The 25344-nt window shown below is 42.4% G+C and overlaps 1 protein-coding gene across 21 annotated transcripts in view; it reads left to right on the top strand.

Moving 5' to 3' along the window:
- ptprt (protein tyrosine phosphatase receptor type T) overlaps positions 1 to 25344 on the top strand; it is a 329374-nt gene that overhangs the window by 262348 nt on the left and 41682 nt on the right. For all 21 annotated transcript variants that reach the window (XM_085776699.1, XM_085776698.1, XM_085776697.1 and 18 more), the window contains 3 exons: positions 6546 to 6638; positions 8878 to 8987; positions 14174 to 14261. In XM_085776699.1, coding sequence (XP_085632825.1) covers positions 6546 to 6638; positions 8878 to 8987; positions 14174 to 14261 — 291 coding nt within the window. The remainder of the gene's footprint in view (positions 1 to 6545; positions 6639 to 8877; positions 8988 to 14173; positions 14262 to 25344) is intronic.

Raw genomic sequence — 25344 nt, 5'->3', positions numbered from 1 at the left:
GGGAAGAAATGTAGGAAACATTTGTATGTCAAAAGGAATCTGTATTAATGTGGACGTTATAATGGATGAAGAGAGAGTGAATCTTAAAGTGAGAGAAGAAGACGAGGGAGGGAAGGAGACTTAGCTAACCAAACAGAGAGAGAGTGAGAGCAAATGAGAGTTCTTCAGTTGGCTCCTAAGATAAACATCATGTATTTAATTACTTTGCAGTGTTCTCAATTTGTTTGCAAATTCAGTTTTAGCACGAGTTGAAAACTGAAGGACAGATCGACCGAAAGACTAAACAAAGACACAGAGACAGAGGAGAGGTAGCAATGGAGAGAGAGAGAGAGAGAAGGAGAAGAAGCGATAAATGGAGGAAACAACAGAGCAGCAGCAGAATATATATCTGGACTGTATGTCACAGAGATCAACTGGTCTAGACAGAATCCCAGCGGCTTACCTCATTTCACCTCGCATGCTCCTGACAAGAGGAGAGAAATCACTGACTCACACAGCCTGGCTCTTGTGTGTGTGTGTGTGTGTGTGTGTGTGTGTGTGTGTGTGTGTGTGTGTGTGTGTGGCTGTTGTCATGTATGTGTAATGACTACAAGTGTATGTGTGTGCGTTTGTGTACGCATGTATAATAAGCCACTTTCTTTGAAAAAAGTTCCTGGCGCCAGAGTAGAACAGAGATATGTGAGTGTATGTGTATGTGTGTGTGTGTGGGTGGGTGTTTGTGCATGAGTTGCTCACTGAAGTCGGCGAGCAGCTGCACAACAGTCGCACAAATCTGCTCCACAGCAGAGTTTCTTATTTAACAAAGAAAGAGTCTTATCTGGCAAAGTTAGGACCAGAGAGAGAAGTGACTGGTGAACAGACTTACAGACTGATATTTCTCTCTGCTAAGAAAGGAAGGATTAGCCTTGTATCCTGGTTGGGTGGGGATTGGCCTCCAGCTGCTCAGTCTGGGCAACTAGACAGCCTGATGCATGAAGATAATTAACATACACACGAGGGATTAAAATAATAATACAAAATATTTTCATTCAAACCAATGTCTGTTTGATACTGTGACAAAACGTTACAGTACAGTGATTCTTTAATCACTGCAGCCTCACTGATGTTAACACGCTGTTGATAAAAGTGTAGCTCAATGGGTCCATGTAAAAGGAATGATGTAAATATTATGACACTGCATTGTGGAATTGTTGACAGAACACACACCGATGGTTTTCTTTTTTCTTTTTTTTGCCGCTATAAAATTCACACACAGCTGATCAGCGCCAGATCCACTGTGCTCTGTCACAAACGGAAGTTAGATCTTCCAATGTTTTAAATACCTGGGTCTTACTCCACTGTCTTGGTCAGACCACTGTGGACTAGTGAGACCGATGCGTACCAACTGATGAAGCCCCACGGATAAGATGTATACAAGTAAATACAAGTCCAGTTGCCTACCATTCAATTTCGTAAAGGTTCCCCCCGGGTCCTAAAGCCCATCGAGCCATCGGACCGATTTAGATGTAACACCAGTCAAAGGTCAAACTGGAAATATTGTGGATTTACCCATAAAACAAACTTTTCACGGCAGGTAAGAGGAAATTTACAACCACCAAGCAGTGTCTGTGTTTGGCTTCTCTCTCTGCCGTGCTTCTGTGTAGCCGCTATCGTTCCAATCTTTGTAGCCGGCTCGTTCATATGAGTGGATGTGTTGTGTGTATGTGTTTTGCATAATGTACAGTCGTATACGAGCCAGAAATGTGGCGACTGGGTCCACACAGAGGTGCTTCATGAAGTTTGATTTAAATGTAAAATGATTTGATTTGATGTAAAATAGGACTATATTCTTTCATAAATTAATTAGTGGCTCTGTGGTTGTTCTGTATGTCTTCCAGTCCCCCAACTGGGGGATACTTGGGGTTGTAAGCAAAGCACAAATTCAGTTAAAGAATGAGGAAGCCTCCCATGTCACCAGTCGAGACCTCTTCCTCCACCTGCTCCCACCTGCAGCCTGCGGTTTTTTGTTGTCTGATTCCCAGGCTACTTGAACTTCATTTCCCTTCTTCCTCTTCCTCATCCTCTCCTCGACCTCTGGACAGCGGCTCAGCTGCACTTTTATTTCCCATCTTTTATGCTATGGCAGCCCACGCTTCCACCACAGGCTGTAATGTGTTTCAAATATCAGAGCAGATTTTTCTCGGCGCCTGGTCCTCGGCCCTCGGCCCTCGGCGCCTGGTCCTCGGCCCTGGCTCAGCGATGCTGAAACAGAGTTGAACTTCACCTTGTGCTTCTCGGAGAGAGAGAGAGAGAGAGAGAGAGAGAGAGAGAGAGAGCAGGAGAGAGGAAAAGGAGATGAAGTCCAGTTTAGGTAGTAATAGTCAGGAGAGGTGACAGGTATGTGGTAGTTCTTTTTTAATATTTGCACTATTAATATGATATGTAATGTACCATATAATACAATATTTATTACAAAATGTATGATTGGAAAAACTAAATATGCTGTCACCACTTCTACCAGTCAGATTGCCCTTATTATGATTAGGTTATTAATTCACTTTGTAAATAATGCACAACTGTAAACAACATAGTTTCATACACTGATGCAGAGTCAGACTCATGTTTTCGCAAAATCGAGTCAATTTGTTCCTTTTACTAGTCATAAATGGCGGTAACTAATATTTGTATGATTAATTGGTGGTAAACATTAACGTGACCTTGTCAAATAGTAAGCCTTGGAGGCTATGTTTGTAAATGTTTATTTGTGGTTTATAAGATCATAATAACCTAATTATAAATCATAAATCCTTTTATAAGGGAAGTGAAATCATGATGTTAACACATAGGTAAATCTATTCATTTAATTTAATTTAATTTCAATTACTGTTTAACTATTCAAGACCAGTTGTATGTGTGTGTGTGTGTGGGCCGCTGTGGTCTGTAATGAACAAGACAAAACACAGACATCCAGTCGCTCCTGTAATGAAGTAATTTCTTCAGAGTGATTTGATTTATCAGTAATTGCCAGTTGGGGTGTCGGGGACACACTGACTACTAACTGGCTGGCAGGTGTCCATTCATATTATAGAAACATTACATCTCAGACAAAGAAAGAAGCAGGTGCAAAATCATACCTGTATTAATAATGCAGAGGCTTCACAATACAGGACATACTGTATCGCCTCAATCAAGAGTGATGTTGCCATATGTCACCTATAAGCTGTTATCACAGTGTAAACATAAACATACATATTTGTAGGGACTAGATATTAATGCTCCAATTTCTAATTAATTTTAATGTATGTACTTTTAGGTGCCATATATTTCATGCATGCAAATTAAATACAGATGCATATTGTATATTCATTTTGCATAATTATGGAAAGTTTGTGTGAAGGATTTATGTGAAACTGTGAAGGATAGAAAGCTGTAGATGTGCAGGTGGAGAAATGTGTGCACTGGTTGTGTAGGTGGAGTTATGAGTTAACACAGCGACACTGTTGTGATACGTCCAAGTCATCCACAGCCACAGTCTTAATAAAGTCACAGGGTGGGAGGAGGAGGAGGGAACTTTATATAGCCAGCACACTGCCAAGCATGAAGGACTGCATTAACTGACACACTCAGTGACAGCAGCGCAAATGGCCTTCACTCTCACACACACACACACACACACACACACACACACACACACACACACACAGATGCATAAAACTCTCAACACACTTGTCTCTCTCTCAATCAATGACTCTCTAACACTGTCAAACCCAGTGTAGCCACACACACACACTCAGCACTCGCCGTATGCCGATGTCAAACACACACACACACACACACACACACACACACACACACACACACTGTGACTGTGGGGGTCAATAAATCTCCCCATTAGCATTGAGATGTCTTCATCATAGTCAGTGTTGTGGAGCTGCTGCTACGACTCCATTTCATGCCTGGCTTAATGCATATTTGACCTTGGTGAGTTTAAGACACACACACACACACACACACACACACACACACACACACACACACACACACACACACACACACACACACACACACACACACACACAGGCCCACATATACACAGAACTCCACATACTGTAGGATAAGCAAGCACACACACACGTCCCAGCGCCAGAGTAACTTGTGTGTCTGTAATTGTGTGATGGGTGAGTGAGTATGACGGAGTTGTTTTCTTGAATTTGTAGCGTGTTTGTGTCGTTGCATGTGTTTTCTTTATAAGCTGCAGTGTTTTGAGCCCTCGGGGGGTGAGACCCCACCCACATCCCTCCTCAGCCCCAGCTACCCAGGCAGCACAAACTGAACTGAAAAGGAAGAACCTGAACATGACAGGAGGGTCTCTCTCCGAAGCATCTCTGTACTGAACTTTACACATCCAAACGTCCACCCGGTCTTCCCCTTATGCCGCTGTGTGTCGGACTCGATTACGCGTCCTCTATAAAACGTATTTGACGGAGCAGATTAGTGGAAGGAGACAAAGAGTTTGAAGGAGGACACGGGGAGGAGGACGACAGGAGTTAATACAGATTTATGTGATATGATGAAGCGCTGGAGGAAACTCTGTGCCGAGCTCCCCCGGAGGGAGACGGGAGGACAGCCCAGTTCTGTCTCAGTGGACCGACGCTGTGTGTTTGTCCTGACCTCTCCCTAGCTCTCCTTCACTCTTCAGCTGTCTACACCTGTCTCTTCTTCACCTTTCTCCCCCCCTCATCCGTCTCCCATTTCCCTGCACTGTCCCATCTTCTCCTCAGCTGTTTGCTGTCTCTCTTCCCTGCTCTTTTCTTTTTTTTTTCTCACCTCTCCTCCTTTTCTCCCCTCTTCTGCAATTTCCTTTACTGTTTCTGTTATCCCCCCATTTTCCTTCTTCTTTCCTCCTCCTCCTTCCTTTCATCCGCTCCTCTCTTAGTTTAGTTTAGTTTAGTTTAGTTTATTATTACGGGACAGTGTACAATACCATTAATCAAGAACAAAGAAGAGATGGTTGTACCAGATTTAGCCACTAGGGCTAATTCCCATCTGTAGTCCCAACATAAAACTGAACACAGTACAATCACAATAAAATACAGTTTGCAGAAAAATACAGGTCACAGTAAAATACAGGAGAAACCCAAGACATAAAACGACACAGGTGAACTCTTGGACGGCACAGAGGCAACACACACACCACCGCACAAGTAGCCACATGGACAACAGGGGGACAACATTGCAAACACAGACATACATCTCCTCATTCAGAATAGAGGAACACAGAACACCAAAAAAGAAATAGTAGGCAAAGTGCAAAGTGCTTATAGCAGCAAGATGTTGATTGTCATACACTATATGTGTGGTGGACATATCAGTACAGTAACTGTGTAGTGGACAAAGTGCAAAGTGCTCATAGCAGCATAATTATTCACAGTATTGATAGTAATAAATAAAGTAATAATAAGTAAAACATGAAAGTGGCAACAGTGGCAGATGTAATACCAACGATGGTAGTTCTCAGTTACAAAAAAGTTACCAACTATGGTAATGTGACAGGTATATCTATGGATATCAGATGAAAACAGAGACAAAGAGACTCTCACCTCCTCATTCTGTCTTTGTCTCTTTCATCACTTCCGAACCTCTCAGCTGTTTTGAATCACTCATTCCAAACTATTGTACTTTTCATTCTGCAGACCTCACGCACACTCACAAAACATACTTTCAAACACTCACACGCACACATATGCACACACACACACACATGTACGTAGGAGCTCCGGTGACCCATGTGGCTGGCTCATTCTTCATTCGTTTAGGGAAACCGGTATTTGATTGGCTTAAGGAGAAGCCACTTTAGGCCACTAATGAATCCACAGTCGTCATTAACATGCAAATAGCTCCATTAGAAAACATAGACTTGTGCAGTTTTATATTACAAGCTCCCTTTTCCTTCACACACACACTCACACTTCATTGGGTCTACGGGCCTGGCTGGTTACCAGATGCCATACTAAAATCACATTTTATTTATTTCTTAAAACCACAATGAGGAAATTAAATATGAGCTATTTCAGATTTCATGACTGGTTGGGCAATATATAACTAAAATAGTCTTTGTCCAACTATTATAAGCTAATTTATTACTCTTCCTCCTCTGACACTCTGCCCTCTTCTTCTTATTCTCTCTCTCTTTTTAAACAAACTTCTTCCACAGTGACTCAAAACTTTTAAAAAGCCTCATGAACGTTTTGATTATCTGCCGCAGCTCCTGACATGTGACATTCCTCCACAGCTCCCTCCGTCCCCTGAACCCTCCATCTGTCCTCACTAATTAAGCCCATACACTCAATCCAATCAATCTGTCCACTCCTTAATTGGGGGAGAGATTTTCCAATTAAGTTTCCCGTCATGCCCACCAATCAGGGCTCAGGGTGCTAAGTGACTCATTTGACTCATCACTTGTCATCGGTGACCAATCTTGACGAGTGTATCAGCAGTGTGTGTGTGTGTGTTGTCATGGTAACACATTCCTCACTCCCTTTCTTTGTCTCTCTCTCAATTAACAGACAGTAGTCAGCCCTCGCTGGCCCAGCCCTCTCTGACCCTGCAGAGTTTTCCCTACGGAGGCTGTGAGTCTGTGGAGCTCTCCTACCAAAGTGGTACGTGATCACAACTTAGGTAGTCAGCCACCTAGTAAGAGTTAAAGTATATATACTGTAGTTACTCAGTCACTTAGTTGGTCCACAATCTGAAATGTCATCGGCTTTTGGTTTTGTAGTCAGTCAGCCAGTTAGTAAGGTCGATAGATAATTAGTCACATAGCCAGTTTGTTGTGTTGCTAGTTAGCCAGCTAACAAATTAAGCTTTCGTCAGCTTGTTTGTTTTTTGTATAGTAAAATAGTTAACCAGCAGTTTGTCCATCATTTAGCTAATGTGGTATTTACTTATGCCTGCCACACACATAAAGATAATCGGGCTGATTTTGCCCCGATTTTCCCCCTTCTGACCACGGACAGACACCGCCCGATTATCTTAAGGTCTTAAGATTATCTTATAAGATTCTCTTGTAGTGTGTGGTGTGTTAAGAGTCAAAATTCCCCCGACAATCGGCTCGGAAAACGTTCGGCGCCGATAATCGTAAATATTAAACATGTTCAATATTTACGATTATCGGGGCCGACTTCGGTGGCCGTTTCAATCAAAAGTCATCTTGTGTGTGGAGAGCCGGTGTTGTGCGGAGAAGCGCCTGCTTGCAGCGCTCTGCTCACCGAGCTCTGCATGCTGCTCGCGGCAACAAGCCACTTCTCCACACAGCACCGGCAACCTCACAGAGCCACGGTGCAGCTCTGGCATTACATGAGGTTCACACAGACATTCACGCATACACGGGAGGTTTCCTGAAGCCGATAGCAAAGACAGTAGCGCTCGTAGCCGGCAACAGCCAGCAATACAGCAGCCATGTTTAAACGATCATGTGACCGCCGCTCACAGCCCGTCATGTGACAGCGCACGGCTCCCTATTGGACAGCCGCTTGACTGCTCGGTGTCCGGAGCCACAGACACACAGACACACACAGGTGGGATCGTTGTAAAGGCTGAAGTGTCCTGCTTTCATTAAAAAAAAATTACGTCGCTCTCATTGTCCATTCCGGAAATAGACCCGAAAGAGTAGCTACAACGACACCCCTGGTATCGCTGCTGATGCCGGATTGTTTTCTGACCAGAGGGTCAAGATTCTGAAAAATCTTAATGTGTGTGGTGAGCTGTGTTTGGAATATCGGAATATCGCAGCACACCACACACAATACGATCAAAACTGTTCAATCACAGATTTTTTATCTTCATGTGTGGGGTCTCTCACAGATAATAAATCGGTTGAGATTTTTAAAATCTTTATGTGTGTGGCAGGCTTTAGTAACATCAGTAACATCAGATTGTAAGTAAGCTATTGCTAGTCATTTAGACCCTCAGATGAGTTTTTCACGGTACTTTCGCTTTTCCCTCATCAAACTCATCTAATTCTCAATCCAACAACTCCAAAATGCTCTTGTAGACAAGTTGTGACCTGCACATTCACCATGCTCTGAAATAATAATGTAACATTGCGAGACAGAGTTGTTTTCGAGGCAAATGCAAAGCCGAAACTACATTCTCGACGCGGCTGCTTGGCAGAGTGGCAGTAGTTCCAAGTATTTGCTTCATGTGTCAGTAATTAGTTAGTTATTTGAATATTTGGCTGATGAAATTCAGTTAGTTTGTTATTTAGCTGGCTAGCTGCTAATAATTAGTTAGCCATCAGTTGAAAGTCCAAATTGTAACTTGCAACCTGCCTCTATATCCATTAAATAAAATCAACAATGTACATTTTCCCAAGGTATTCTCCTAAATTGATCAGAGATTGGTCATGGGAGCCGAACCATCACAGCGTTTGGGTCCACGACTTGGTGATACCTGATTTAGAGTTTTTTCACCTAGTTATTAGTTAATGTGGTAGTCAGTTAATTATTTAGTCATTCAGTTAGTCAGGTAATTATCAGTCTTATCAGTCAGTTAGTAACAGCTACCTTAAAACTACTTAAACTGTAGCCAGTTTTACTTTGACTAAAGCAGAGAGATTGAAGTTGCCATTAAATGTGTTGACACTGAGTTTGCTCGACACTTCATTAGTTTAGAAGAAAAGATTTACTGTGGTCCTTTGGCTAGCTGCTGTATTGATTGGACATAAGTTGGTTATTTAGCTTAACAGGGAACTCGCAACATGAATACTGATTAGAACTGCAATTTGGTATAATGATTTTCAAGATCCATCCAATCCACCCACTCTTTTGCCCACGCACTTTATCAAACCGTCCTGTTTACATATTCATCTCTTCCTCTCTCTTGCTTCTGTACTTGCAGGTCAGTTCCAGGCAGGCCAGTTCCAGCCGGCCATTCGAGTTGCCGACCTCCTCCAACACATCACCCAGATGAAATGTGGACAGGGCTACGGATTCAAGGAGGAATATGAGGTGACTACACACACACACAGACAGGCAGATAATGAGAACAACAGTAAAATAGACATCAATCTTTAAATAGACAACATTACAAGCAGCTATTAGCAAGAAGGCCAAAGGTCTGCAGCTACAGCACCCAAATAATAGGTGTAATAAAGATCTCCCTGTGACCCCAGCATGTAGAAATGTAACTGCTGGTGAAGCAGTGAGTCAGAGAGAGAAGGGTTTTCTATTATCATAAAAAATATGTGTGCAGCAAAGCCCCAAGCAAGGCTGGTCCATGTCCAAGCTGTATCCTTGCAAGATGGGATGTGCTTCAGCTGCAGCCATGACCCTGAAGAGAATGTAGCAGGTGTGCTACAAAAATGTATAAATGAAAAAATCAAAAGCAGTGCAGTTCAATCGAACTAAAAACGTCATTAGAGTAAACAGGGCAGACATGACAACAGATGGGATGCAGCAGCTGAAATCAGTCATTTGCATGATGAAATGTTAAGACTGAAAACGTGTTTATACATTACATACTAGACTGTTGGGATTGGATTTGGTTCTTTTACAAATTCCAATGCTTATCAATTATTAACCTTCACCATCAATATTGGTGATCAGAGAAACAAACAGGCGAGCTGTGAAACAAACTTTCTGCCTCTTGCTTTGTTTGTTTACTTGTTTCTTCACTAATCTAATCCCCAGTCTTATACTTTTCTTAGTTTTATTTGTTTTCTCCCCCTTTCTTTTCTTTCACTCACAATTTCCCCCGACTATCATTCGCTCTCTCCCTCTGCTTGGTTTTAATCGCTTCTCTTTCCTTTATTCCCTTAGTATGTCTGCATTGTGCTTCATTCTTTCTCTCTCCACCTCTTTCTATTATCTTTTCCTGTTTTGTTCCACCCATCCCATCTCTCTCCCTCTTTAAGCTTCTCCCTCTCCCTATGCCCGAGGTGACTGTTTGTTTAGAGCACAGTTTATCACATGCAGACATTTTTATAATCGTTCTTCTATCCCCTCATTTTCCTTCGAAATCCTCATCCCTCTCTCTCGTTCTTTCATTCAGGAGACATGAGCCCAAGTCTTTTCCTCTCTGTCTCCTCTCATAAGAATGAATATTTTCTATTATCGACTCTGCATGCGTGTTGAAAATTGTCCCTCTGTGATGCCGTACGTTATATTTTCATTTGCTTTCTGTCATTTTGGTTTATATCCACTGATACGTTTCAGGGGAGAGCAAATGTGATTTATTCTTCAGTGTGTGTGTGTGTGTGTGTGTGAGAGAGAGAGAGAAGAGCATTATTAGTGGTGCTTGTGGTTTCCACCTGTCACCAGCAGCAAATGTAGAAACATTCAATTGACAGTGGTTGAAAAACAAAAAACAAAAAACACACACTCTCGAAACAAGAGCAAAGGTACACATAAACACACGCATACACGCACACACTCGGTCTATTAAAAGTGTTTCTGTGTACTTGTTTAAGTGGAAGCTTATGTTTTTGTCAGGTCTTGTCAGGTGAGTGTACAGTAAAAGGCTTCTGTGGTTAAGTGTCCGTACAGTTGGGGTGTTCTGGATGCATCCATGTGTGTGTGTGTGTGTGTGTGTGTGTGTGTGTGTGTGTGTGTGTGTGTGTGTGTGTGTGTGTGTGCACCTCAGCCCATATGGCATCTTCTTGTTCCCATCTCTGTGTGCAATGTGACCTCCAGTGTTGAAGCCCATTAACCCCACTAACACCGACAGCAGCCGCACTGTCAACATGTCGCTCCCCACCGGGATCACACCTTTCACATTTAAAGGGACATTCTACATCGTTTGAAGTCTCTGCCAAGCTTCTATAACGTAACAGTGGCCAGCACACACAGGAAACTCAACGCTAATGATTTGTCATTTGATGCAGCTGTGGAGGATAATGGAGACTGAAACAACTTCATAATTGGGCCATTTTTGTGTCTTTTGTGCAGATGTGGACAGTAGAAGGTTTATAGATTTTCTTTTTTTTTCTCTCGGATACAGTACAACAGAGACAACAACAACAACAAAAAGTACAACACATGAATAGAAGTTCCATGAACACACCACACAGACATACACAACACAGAGGGAGTGGTCCCGTTCCGAGACGGGCAGGACTGGGGCCAGGCCCTAACCCACCAGGACAAGGCACCACACAGAGAGTGCTGAGAAGGATAGATTGAGGCTATCTGCTCACAGTGAGAGATACAGAATGCAACATTTTCACATTTGAGGACATTTTATCCTGTTCTCTCCCACCTCCAGAGCATAGAGAGGGAGGCAAATCATGGGTACCACATAAATAAATAAAACTAAATAAATGTAATGGACATAATGGCTCATCATTGTCAATGTTATGTCAAGGTGTATCCTCATCTGTTTGATTCTCTTTCAGGAGAGACATGATTTTCTCAGAGGATCTGTGTGGCTGCTTTTTCCATAGAAACAAGTTCCAGAAAATCTTTTTGCCAGTTATCTATGTATATTAAAGCCGTTTGATTTCTTCACCTTCCAGTTATGCGTTTAACTGAAAGGAAAGCGACATCCAACAGATATTGAAGTATTTTTGTAGTTACTCCATCTGTTGAGTTCATAATTAAATAAAAAAAAGAAACATGGAAACAACATGGCTCCCGGTTTTAACCCAACTGACATGATTCAGGTTGAGTTTTTAAAATGGATTCATTTTATTAATTTCAAACATTATTACAGGAAACTGAACTACCCACTTAGTGGTACCTCAGAGGCCGCTGTGTGTGTGTGTGTGTGTGTGTGTGTGTGTGTGTGTGTGTGTGTGTGTGTCCAAAATGTTGGAATCTAGATGAGAGGAGTCTGATTAAGACTGTTTTTTCAGGTTGAAAAAGGGCAGCCACCCACAATTTATGCAAATATACACACACACATGCACAAACACACACACACACACAATTACATATGTACAGAAGCGTCCTACTTGGTGTATTCGAAAAACCATTTTTACATACTATCATGCACACACGCTCTCTCTCTCTCACACACACACACATACACACACACACACACACACACACACACACACACACCATACTGTACAAATATACTGTGACAGAGAAACAGGCACCAGAACATATCGTTCAGTCAAGCAGAAAATGGATTCTTTTAAAGTGGCATATGGGTCTGCGTGTGTGTGTGTGTGTGTGTGTGTGTGTGTGTGTTAGTATGTGTATTGTGCGTATGTAGGTCATATCAATGTCTGAAAGTGAAAGCTGTTGTCTGGTCATCTTAAGCCCTTAATGGACCCACAAAGGTCTGTTCACATGTCCCTGTACGGAGAATGACTTTGTGCATGCATGCGTGTTTGTGCTTTTGTGTCAGTGAATTCCTCCTGTGTGTTATAATTGTTGTTCTAAAATGGTTCAGTGTCCATATGGTGGCCTCTGAGAGTTGGGGTTTGGTTTCTTAGCTCAAGCTTGAGAATGATCTTTGACACAAACACACACAAATATTTGCATGTAAATATTCTACACATTTGGATTATCCACATTTTAAATACATGCCAAATGAAACATCCTCAAACATGCTCATACTAATTTATAGAAAACAGTTAAGTATGGGCAAATTTGTGTGAATGTGTCTTATTGCACATAGAGTACACACACACACACACACACACACACACACACATTTTGTCCTTGCTATGTTTGTAAGGCTTGTCACACGGGCCAGCATCACAGCAGGGAGTCGGGACAATCTGTCTTCTCTCCTCCAACAAAAGCAGCGACAGAATTTTCTGTCTGAAAACTAAAGCAACAGAACAATGAACCCAAACTTTTTGTTTCTTCTCTGCTCTGCACTGTTTACCTGCACTTTTTCATTTCACTCATCCAGGAATTTATTTTGTTCCATCTATTGTCCAAGTGGCTCCTCAGTGCTGCTCGCTTTTTTAAAATTCAGGATAGGAACTCTAATGCATTTCCTCTGCCAATAAAGTTGGAAGGAGGTTTGTTTGTTTTCACCCTCAGCCCGTTGCTTAGTAAAGTGGTAGCAGGTTTGGCTGCGAGCTGGTGCATGGTTACCTGGCCAAAGTACTGACCTGATTGGGATGGACAGATCTGGAAAACTCTACAGTAGTACTACAGTACTGTGTTATATTCACATGCTATCTGGGATTCGTCCATTTAGAAATCCCAAGTTAAGCAACGCGCCACATTGTGGAGGGAGACAAAATTAAAACCAGAACACTGATGATAAAAGAATTATGCCATAAGTGTCATGTGCAGTATTTATACAGTAGGCTATATAGTGCTATACTATTGAGTGGGAAGTCCCAGAGGCTGAAATAATATCTGTAACAGATGTGAAAAGTCCATACTGGTCCAGCATTAACAGGAACATCAGGCATTGAGGCCCCAGACTGAGAGAGTGGCTCCATCAGAATCCAGGTCCAGTTTGACAGAGATCTTCTAGACTGGTCCGTGGTGCTGGTCCAGTCTGATACCAAGGACAACGTCACAACAATGTGCCATTTAAACATTTTAGTGGGCTGAATGTAATTGTTATGAATGGGTGAATGGATATTGTACGGAGGGGTGGAGGTGAGGGAAGGTTGATGTCTGCACTGCTGTTTTGGGAGGATGTAATGAAGACCAGCTGAGGATTTCAAACATGTTGTTACGTAATAGAGATGAGCCTCAGACAGCCATTTTTTTAAATATGGGGGAAAAAAACCCAGGTCTCCATTAGATAAGGGTGGGATGTGACACATCTTAAACCTCCGGGCTTCTGGTAGAGGATCAGAGCTTGAGGATAACACACACCAACCCCACACAGGTATTTACAGGAGATTTTATTTTATGTGTGTGATGTATCATCATCATCAGTTTATCTTAGACAAAGCTCGACCTTCATCTTTTGTATCTCAGTATTGTTTTAAATTGAATTGCGTGACCTGTCTGTAGGCATCTTCTAAAGAGACTCATCCCCCTTATGTTTCAGTCTTAATGCCCTCAAGTGCTCAAAAGGTTCAGTCTGTTTTAAACTATTGGCTTCTCATTAATATTCATGAACCGTTTCAACTTCTGCCCGGCCCATGTGTCCCTGTACAAGCTCTGGGCATCGAGCCATATGTGCATGCATATTCCTGTGTGTTCATACCTCAATATGACAGTGTGAAACTATTTGTGTGTGTGTGTGTGTCTTTGTACATGTGCTTGTTCAGGCCCTGGCAGAGGGACAGACGGCGCCCTGGGAAACGGCCAAGAAGGATGAGAATCGCAACAAGAATCGCTATGGCAACATCATCGCTTGTGAGTACTGCAATGACATAGATATAGTAGAGCTCCTCTGGCCGCGCTGGTGCTGGATGTGTGGTCACTGTGGTGTGGCCTGGTCCAGTTTGGATTTGTTTGGATTGGTTTGGTCTGGTTTGGTCTGGTTGATATGTAGTTGTTTCATGTGGTTCTTGTTGATCTGGATTCATGCGGTTCACATTGATTAACCTGGTATGAGCTTCATGTTTTCTTTAATTGGATATTTGATTTGATACAGAAACTTTTCTCCGTCCCAACTGAAGCTTGGATCAGTTTGATTTGTTTAATTTTTCATGGCTCATTTTCACTGGTCGACCATCTGGTGGCTTAAATCTCCATATTCTCCTTTCCTCCTGTATTTTATCTTAAGTGTGTAGTTTCACAAATGTAGCAGATTTCAGGTAAAACACTCAGAGAAACCAAATGCTGCAGGTGCTGAATGGTGGGCGGGGCTTGGTGACTGCTTTGCTGTGACATCACAGAGTCACAGAAGTCCTGATAGCTTGTTGTAAGGCTCAGTCTGGGAATACAGGTTGATACTTTGAAACCATTAATACAGAGCCTAGACCTGCTCTTTAATCACACTACGGACATCTACATCTATGAAAATCAATGAATCATGAATCACTCAGGCAACAGCTAGAGAAAAAGAATAAGACAGGTCACCAAACACTGGTATCTGTCTTGTCTCGTTTACTTTGTTTTCATTTCATCCTGGTTGAAATAATATCTTCAATCAGGATATCAGAATTATTTCTGTGATGTTGGAATAAGTTCAAGTCAGGCCTAGAGACTAGTATCAGATCATTGCAAGAGAAATCTCTCTTTCATTGTAGACATTCAGTGAATGACTGTTAAGAAGATACAATAAAACTGAAAAAATAAATAAATAACTAAAACACACAACATGTTTTGAAAACCAGGTATCCTGAGACCTTCTTCAGCTGTAGGACACAGGTCCAAACCTCTGTGTGACACCATCTGTCCCGCTAAAGCGTCCTTCATCGAGTCACAGACTCCCTCCAGCTCCGGGTGTGACCACCTGCTGAGAGCCAGATGTCAGCAGAGCTCGGTGTCAGTCAGTGCATCAGTCAGGGTTATAACATCTGACTCACCATCTCCGACAGCGAGACCAATTAGATCAAAGCCAAACAGTGCGTTTGATAGGAAATAGATCCATCTTTTATGAGAATGCAATAACCAGAGCTCATTCTAGCTTATTTTCTACACTTGTGCTTGTCTGATGCAGGAAACAACCATGGAAAAAACAACAAAAAACAAAAACACATGAAGTTTGCAGAGGGATTCTGATGATCAAAGCCGACAGCCTTTATTTTATTCATACAGACTTTTGTCAAAATGAAGCAAAAATAGACCGTGGAGTGCAGAGAGAGACACATGCTGTATGTAGCATGAGTGTGTGTGTGTGTTTGGCCATTGGAGTAGGCATTAAAATGCAGAATATGATGCTGTGTATTACAACAAGTGTTTGCTGTGATTTTGTGAGCACTAATGATGCCCGTCTGATTCTGTGTGCTTGTAAGCTTGTACAAATAAACCTCCGGCCTCTGTTAGAACAGAGCAGGAGGAGCAGTTTGGTTTAGGTATGTGAGGTTTTACTATTTTGGGGTCCAAAACACCGAAGCCGATCGCTCAACCCGACAAGTGTTTAGGGTTTAAACTTAGTTTTAGGCTGTAGTCAGAGTTGAGGCAGGCAGGTAAGCCGGGAGCAAAACCACAGAAAAATGTAGAAGTGGTTCAGAGAAGACACAGCACTGGGTTTGGTGATTCATCTTGATTCTTGTTAATGCACTTTGTATTCTCAATTTTTGCAAATTTGAAATTGTTCCCAACAGAAACCAGTGAGGATGTGACTTTATGCACCAAATGGTTAAATTGCAGTTATATATTTCAAGGTCTTTATCATGTATCACAGTATTATTCACTGCCAGAACCTAATGTGATGTTCACATTTATCAATCACTTTACTTTACTTTTTACTTCCAAGTGGGACAGCAGTGGTATGTACTGTATGTATAGGTCACGTAGATGAACCATGAGACAAAGGACGATTAAAACAGTGGATATGAAGACTTAGGTTACATCAGGGGTGAAGGAAAGCATTATATCAACAACTGGTTTCTAGAATTATAGTAAAACATTGATGCGTGTGTGTGTGGACATTTACCCCCATGCACATACATGACTGATACACTTCAGAAGGCTGTGTTTGTGGGTCTCTCCATTCATTCCTTAATGAGTGAGTATGTGTATTTGCATGCACGGATCTGTGCACGAGCACGCTTCTCATTACACAGGTTTAGATGTCAAGTCAGAAACAGTGCGCTAACCTGAAGGGTTTAAAATGAAACACTGTGGTGAAATGAAACAGCCTGACAGGAACGTGATAGCCAGCAGGAATTATGATAAATTTGCTATTAGTACAAATCCTTTAATTACAACGGCCTGGTAATGGAAACTGTCCATCTTGCTCACTGTGATTGTACAAAGGCTCATTTTCTTGAGAAAATGTTTAAAAGGGCCCCGGGGAAATGACTTTGTGTGCTGTCTTTATTAGAACAAGGAAATATGGTGAGACAGGCAGACCTGGCGGCTGCAGCTGGAGCTCTGAGTGGAGGTTATAGGTCAGTCCGTCTCTTTCTTCTCAGTCAGGTTGAACTCTAATTCGCCTTTTTAGTGGAGGGATTTAGTTTCTGCTTTGGAGCCTGAGAGCTCGGAGCGAACTCATTCTCCCTGCACACGTTGCACAGTTTCTAAATGTGGGACTGTGCTTCACCGTCACAGCCTTGTTATCAATGATAGTGTGAAACTTTCACTTTATGAAACAATAATTCTGAAGTGTTGACGTTCCTCAGCTGCCTCGTACTGACTGAGCAACGTGAGTGAAGAGATGTCTGATGTACTGAAGCTACTGAAGCTACAAGAGGAAGAAGTAATGGCAGTACAAAGCAAAGTAAAGTCTTTCCACTAGTTTGCAGGTTACTTGAATATGTCAAACATGAAACATTAATATTATAGGGCTGTCAGTTGATTGAAATATTTAATCGTGATTAGTCACAAATAAATTGCTCATTTTGTATTTGTTCAAACCTAACTTAAAGGTATATTTGTGTGCTTAACAATGGCTCCTTAATGCAAATGTAACTTTATTACACATGAACCAAAATCAATGAAAAATATTGTCCAGAGACCCTTAAAGGCCTTACTGCATTTGGCATAAAAAAGAAGAAGAAGCCCAAGTGTTAAGTGTAAGCAGAGACAGTGTAGACTGAGACTGCAGCTGACTCATTTCCAGTGACTGATTTAAAAGATGGGTCGGGCCAGAGGTCAACATAATGGCTCATGTGTTAATCAGGCCTTACATGTGTCAAAAGGAATTGTTAATGTGATCGTGTTAGCTTTGACAGCCCTAAAATCTAATATTTTATTATTATTTATAGCAGTGGTAGGTGGAGACAGAGATATTTTGATGATATTCTCTGTCAAAACATTAATCAGAAATATATTGATGTGTGCGGATGAGACACATCAGCCGCCACGCCAATGCACTCTAGCCACCCAGTTTGCTCTAACCTGTTAGCATGAACACACTCAGCTGGTGTGTTTCTGACTGAAGAGGAGGTTCAGTGATCTCTGTGTTTACTGGTTAACATCTGATCCAGTCGCCTACTCAGGGGCGAACCTCTAACCCCAGCAGAAGCCTCAGAAGATCCCGACCAGAGGAGCTAAATTTGTGGCTTAAATCGACACCCGACTTCCAGACCTGAAAAATCCCCCCAGAGGCAGCTGTGATAATCTCTCTAGCCTTGTGAGGACATTTGACTTTCTGCTGTTTCTCCATCACACTCCTGTTTTCTTTCTCTTTCTCACTTCCTCACACACACTGACACATAGTTTTCACCACCTCTCTCTCCCTTTCTCTCTCTCCCCCCCTCCCCACCTCCCTCTGACTCAGTTTGGAGAGGGCTGATTCGAGTTGAAGTGTTAACACTCTTTTCCTGCGGACATCTGCCAAACACAAACGGTTGATGCCATGTTTGAAATCTCTTCAGCTCACTGAATAAATGTTAATCTACCAACCTCCTGTCTCCTCTTCTCCTCCCAACTCCCACTCCCAACTTTATTCTCTCCTTCTTATCTTGTTTCTTTCATTTCTGTTTTTTCTTATTATTTTCACTTCTTCCCCTTTCCCGTCTTCCTCCCTCATCACCCTCTCCTCCTCTTTCTCTTGCTCAGTGCCTCTTTTCCTCTCTCTTCTCTCCTTTCCCTGAGATTTTCACCTTCACTTTAAATCCCTTTTACTCCCATGCTTCTCCCTCTCACTCTCCTCCTGTGGCTTTTTCTCACCTTCTCTTTCTTCCTCTCCTCTCCTCTCTATCCATCCATTCATCCTGTCTGATTACCTCTGACAGTTTATGGGTTGAGGCAAAGCACAGTAGTGTTTCCTCATTACTGGCATCTGTCTGCTTCTATTTTCTCCCACCCCTCTCCTCCTTCACCTCCTCTTCACTTCTTCCCCTTCTTTCATTTTTTTCTTCTCTCCCACAGCCCTTTCCTTCTCTCTCTCTCTCTCGCTCTTGGTTCATACAACAACCTTTCCATATGGTCATTTATAATTCAGCAGAAGTGAGCCTTCAAAATAAACAGATTTATTGGCAAAAATTTACATATGTGCAAAGACGGGGTATGTGCACCTGTGTGTGTATGTGAGAGAGAGAGAGAGAGAGAGAGAGATGTATTTATACTGTTTACGTCGAGGTCCATGTGTCATTCAGGGTAGAAAGAGGTGGTGTGTTTAAATGAGTATTGTGTAAATGTATTTGTTTGTATGTTCATTTTTTTTTTCATTTCTTTATTTCATATCGCCATAAAAGCACAATAAGATAATAAAACAAAGACAGAATTTAAAAAAAACACAAAATACAAAGTACATAGCTTTCCCCACTATTCAGTCTAGGCTTGCATACAAACATGTTCTAAAATGGTTCCACAGTCTGGACGAAAATCTTACAGAACTGCGTACAGGATTGACCAACACATTAATACTGTAAGTTCATTCTCTGATTCTGACGCCCTACACATAAATAAATCTGTGCATCAGATTGCGCAGAACAGCAGAGCAGGTGGGAACCCCGACACTAACAAACATATGGCTTGCACTGGAGCTTCTTGGGGCTCTCAGCAGTAGCCTCATGCTGTCATTATAAGCTACTGTGAGCTTTCTTATACACCACAGGTGGGCTGTGTACAAAGGTGTGCAATATGCTTTAAACAATGCAATTTTTACAGATACAGAGCACATGCTAAACTTACCACACAGCATGTTTGCTTGTGCATAGAGCTCACGACGCTGCCTGTACATATCTTTATCATCGGACAAGTCATTAACAATAATAAGCCCCAAATACTTAATCTGAGTGCAGTGCCAGACAGATGGAAGTCAGGGAAGGTTGACTGTCTGTCTTCTCTGCTTCTAACAATCATAACTTTACTCTTACCAGCATTGTACTTTATGTCAAAGTCAGCACCATAATGTGTGCACGTTCTCAATAGCTGTTGGAGACCAGCACTGTAAGGGCTGAAGATGACCAGGTCGTCTGCGTACATAAAGTGATTAATTAGTAGGTCACCAACTCTACAACCTGTACCACATGTATTCAACATCAGAGACAAATCATTCATCTACACATTAAAAAGAAAGGGAGGGATCAGATGTTACATTCCCCCATCTCAGTATGTGTATCCATGCCTTCTCTCAGTCCTCATGTTCGCTCTGACACAACCCGTCTGTCTCTGTTCATCTGTCATGGTGTAAACATTCACAAACCTCTTGTTTTGATGCTGTGTCATGTGCGTGTGTGAGTCTTGATGATTGAGTCGATGAACTTGCTGAAGCTGCAGCTACCCACTGTGCTACCCACTACAGCTCCATCCTGATACCAACACTTGACCTTTCATTATGAATCAGATGGAGTCAGTACTTGCTTAATTTTCCATGCCGCTGTGCAGGGTATAACCTTATAATGGTGTATCTTTAACAACATTCAGAAACACCATATATAACCTGTTCATTTGTTAATTATCATTGATTTGCTCACTGATTTCTTCATATGGCTTCTTCTTTTTCCTTCAGTGGGAATATGACACAATATACATCTGGAAAATCTAAGGCTAGAATGTATTTCTCTGTTGTTTTAAGGTCTTCAAAACATTTAACTCTGAACAGACAATGTGCCCTCCTAATTATAGACACACCCACTTCAGTGGTGCAGGCTTCTCCAGCTCCCCTCAGTATGTTCACTGGCTGAAGTGAATGCAAATACAGAGGTGGAGAGATAAAAGTTAAAATGACATCCTGGCTTTTCTCCCACAGCTGTATCACTTCATTCACAATCAAGTCTGGTGATCGGCTCTGATGGGGATTCAACAGTCCCAAAGTCTTGTATGCCTATGTAATATTATATATGTATATTTACCTGAATTATATACGATATTTTCAGGTATTAACTGAAACATATGTGTAAAGAAATTCACAATCAGAATAAATTTGGCAATTTTAATAGGAGATGTACAGTATGTGCATTTAAATAGCACACCAACTGCTAACATCTGGCATGCTAACCTCACATAGTGTCAACAATAAACTCTTATCCTCTCTATATTTCTTTTTTTTCTCTCTCTTACAACCCCCCTCCTCCTTCCTTCACTGCTTTTTATTTCTTGTCCCTATCTGTCCCACCCCTCTCTTCCTCTCCTCTCCTCTTCTTATCTTTTCTCCTCACTCCCTTGATCTCCTCTCACTACTGTACCTCTTGTTCTTCTTGTCTGCCTCCCTCTTCCATCACACATCTCTTCCTCTCTCTCTCTCGTTCACATATTCAGCCCAAAGCTCTCGCTCTATTCACTAATGCATACCGGTGTACAGGTGAATGAGAGTCATTACACAGACTGTCAGTCTCTGTCAGGCACTGTTACTACTACTACTACTACTACTACTACTGCTTCTATCACACACACATACACACACACACACACACATTTCATCCAGTGTTACACCTCCAAGCATCACTGGTATAATCACTCTCCCCTCCTGCACCGTGTTGCCTCTCATTACAGTTGAGGTTATGTGTATAGTTGGGTGTGTGTATGGTTGTGTTGTGTTGTGTGTGTGTGTGAGAGAGAGAGGCTGAGGGCATCTTGTTTCTGTGAGTGTGTCTGTGTTTGTGTGTGAAACAAACAAAGCAAGAAAGGTCTTGAAAACAAGCACAGCCGGGTGTGTTTGTGTGATTTTGTGTGCATGTGATTGTGTGTGTGTGTATGTGTGTGTTGTTAGCTTCATATGCAGCTGTACATGGTGCACCCCCCCCCCCTCCCTCCCTCCCTCCCCCTCTCTTATCCTCTCTGGCTGGCACTGATTCTCAACACGTCTGCCGAGCTGCTCTGAAGTCAGAACGCCAACAACTCCTCTGAAGTGTTGACCAAAGAACCACAACAAATATTAGCATCCCCAAGCTGTCGCACACACACTCACACACTCTCACTCTAACACAGGGTGTTATACAAATAAGCACACACTCTGTACACACATGGAGGCACACAGAAATTCAGTGGATAAGAAAGTCCTGTACCTGCAGTCTGTACACACACACACACACACACACACGCGCTACACTCTCACACACTCTCTGCTCTACACTCAGGTTTGTAGATCACAGCGGTCTAGTTTGTGGCTGATTGATTGTAGCGGTGCAGAACTGCTGCGACATTACTCCAGCTGCAGATCTGTAGTAAGAAGAGTTTCTGTTTTGTTTTTTTTGTTGAAAATTCTGTTTTTCTCTTTTCTCCTCTATCAATTTCAAAATCTGTATCTCTAAATATTTTACAAAACCATTACACCCTGACATTGATGCTACACTACTGTGAGAAAGAGATCTGAGCAGCTTAAAGGGAAACTTAACCAATTTAATACAGAGCAGGCTCTTTGGGGTCGTCAGGCTCCACAGAAGCTTTGTGATGAATAATTAAGAGTGCAGTGTTGTGAAGCCATTAAACGCAATAAGGTTAAGACCTAAAGTGTGAGTTTCTGTCAGTTGTCACGATGAAAAGGAAAGTGTAGCTTCAACCTGAATGCAAACCACGAAAAGCAGCCTTGGATCAGATGTCCACATACCGTCCAGGAGCTGTTGTAATTAACGCTACTGTATATTTCCACGACTGTGCAGCCGTCCATGTTTCCATGTTTCCCCTCTGTTGTGTCGACCGCTGTGAGTGACAGGCACGAAAAAACAAAACGTGAAGAGACAAACAAGAAGAAAAGGACTCTCCAGGAAAGACTGATTAGCTTTGCTAGCCCCCCCACTACCACCACCTCCACCACCATCGTAAGATGATGAAATGGTTGCTGTTGCAGCTCCCGGTGGGAGGTAAGCACGCAGATAATGGAGATAATGAGACTGATTTTTAACACCAGCCGAGGTATTATTGATATTGTTGATGGTGATTGCTGTTAATCATTGCTCCTCTTCAGACGCCACTGGGGGGTGTGCGGGGTGCGGGGTGGGAGTGGGGGTGAGGGTGGGCAACAATGACACAATAATAACAACACTGTTGTTTGTTGATGAACGAATCAGAATTAATGAGATGAACTGCTACCAAACATTTATCAGAAGAAGTTCCTCATACAGGGTTCACACTGGACAACTCTGCTGTGACTCAACGTTGAGTTAACAGAGTCTGAAGTTCATCACCTCTGACTTCCTGATTGAGAAACCTGGATCAAGCCTCAACATCAGAGAGACTCGGCCACATGTTTGAGGCTCAGTCAGACCAGACTCAGATCAGGAGTTGTTTGTTAGCTCGTAGCTGGCAGTGGCCAACATCTGTTACTTCGACAATACTACATTAGAGCACCACTTCACACCCAGTGTCATATGATATGTGAAAACTCTGATGTACCTCATTTTGAAAACTCGGTAGTTGTTTTAACCAAATGCCACATTGCTAATGCTAGCTTTCTCTTCAGAAGAGGTTTCAGGTGTATTTAGCCCCGCCCTCTGTCCTCACCAGTTGACAGGATTGGTTCCATAGGTTTGTGGTGTTGATGAATATTTCACCAACCACATATAATCTGGATGTTAAAGCCCCTACAAGGAACTTTTAACTGGATATGCAAAAGTCTCTGGTTTCTGCTGATGTATCTGTGTGACCTACAACAGCAAATGAGGCCATTGGTGTGAAGACAAGCTATTTCTAAATATTGAAATGGGAGGCGTCGGTCCATGGACAAAACAATTTAGGGCACTCAGACCAGAGACGGCACGCGCAGCAGCGCTCCAGACCGTCCTCCTGGATACTTAAAAATATGTATTTAGGATGATAATTAATAACCCCAGAGGCAAGTTGGGACTAAGATTCTTTTTTTGTTTGTTTGTTTGATTTTTCAATGAAAATGTGCATATCACTGTTACTACACAAATGGTGCGCAACTTCTTGGAGTAGGAGACTCCTGCAGACTACCTGTCCTGCCACAGCTGCAAGCCACAAAGTGGCAGCTCGGTCTCACTGCCCTCAGCGGTCCTGGTGCACCACAGACCATGATGCCCCCTCTGTTCTGCCGATCGGAGCTCACACTCTGTAGCGGGCAGCTGCGAGACGACAGAGCGTTTTTTGCAACCTGAAAACCAGGCCAGCCGACCGAGACTAAGTTCTCCTCTTTGGCCCTGAGTTGCAAACACACGGGTGAAAGCGAGACGACTGGTTTATTTTTGGGGGTTTTTCCTGCTGTTATCTACTATACTCCACCCAGCTGAGTCTCTCTGCTCCTCTCACCAACTCTTGAGCACCTGTCCTGGGCTATAAAGTCAGCCTGCTCCACTGTCTTGCTAAAGGCCACTCTAAAGTATTTTAAATACATTTCCAAAGTAATTTGCCTAAAACTGCTCATAAAAAAGTACAGTACACGCTAGACCTCGTGGGAAATGCAGTCTTCATTCCAGCAAAACACTACCGCTTTTGTCTACAGGGGTCACCAAAATCAACACAAAATATAAGTTATTTGTAGGGGCTTTAACAATGTGAAGCATTCATAACATGTACAGTAGTTCACACTCAGTTAAAGTGATGTGTTGGAATCTCAAAACAAAATAAACCAAACAAACAGTGACTTGGATCATCGGGCTGCAGTTTGGCTGAGCTGGGCTCAGTGAAATCACTTCTCATAAAGCTAATGAGTCGGTGTCTGCTGTCATAGCACAAGCCACAGTGTAGCTCTTGAATGTCCTTCTGCAGGCTAAAACCTCAGACATGAGACTGGAAGAGAGACGTTCCTCTGACAATCAGATATCAGCCACTAAAAAGACCCTCAACAGGAAAGATGGTGATTTGCTGTAAGAAGGGCAGACAGGTAATATTTCCCAGCCCGATAGAGAAACTTGAAGTGGGTAAATATGCAGAGTCCTGAGCTTTTCTACCACAATATCTTCAGGACAAGTCGTATCAGTGTACTATGTAATTATAAAAGTAGCAGACATGGTGGGTAAAGAGCAGAGCAGGTAGCTGCTCATTAATTCACTTTGATGGGTCTGGCCTCCTGTCAGACCAGCAGAGGACGTGCTGCATGGGAAGGACGTGGCTACAAGCCGCCAAGCTACACACATCCTCAGAGACAGTGAACAATGACATTGACTCAACTAGCAGCAGTGGCTAAAGACACATCAGGATTCTCCATGTGTCATGTTTGATAGTAGGCTACTTGCTCTCAGTTGAGATTTCAGCTGTAACTGGATTTATGAGAAAAAAAACATCCTCATGGTTGTTTCCTTCGCCACTCCTTTGTTTCTTTCATCCTATGGAAGGAAGGAAGGAACAAAGGAAGTCAAAGTTGCAGTTCCTCTAGTCACCACTAGAGTGTTTCTCCAACAGTGAGAGGGTTCCCATAGACTCCATTGTTAAAATGTCCAACTTTACATCAGAAATGAACATGTTTACAGCCTGGTACAAAAACCGTTTTGTTCTCTACAGCTAATCTTGTCCTTCATGACGGCTATTACTATAGAAGTCA

Source organism: Trachurus japonicus, chromosome 5, assembly GCF_045865225.1.
Source record: "Trachurus japonicus isolate A0001 chromosome 5, Traja_1.0".
In the NCBI taxonomy this organism is placed as follows: Eukaryota; Metazoa; Chordata; class Actinopteri; order Carangiformes; family Carangidae; genus Trachurus; species Trachurus japonicus.
Note: the sequence above shows the minus strand (reverse complement) of the source record. Positions and strands in the feature narration are given on the sequence as shown.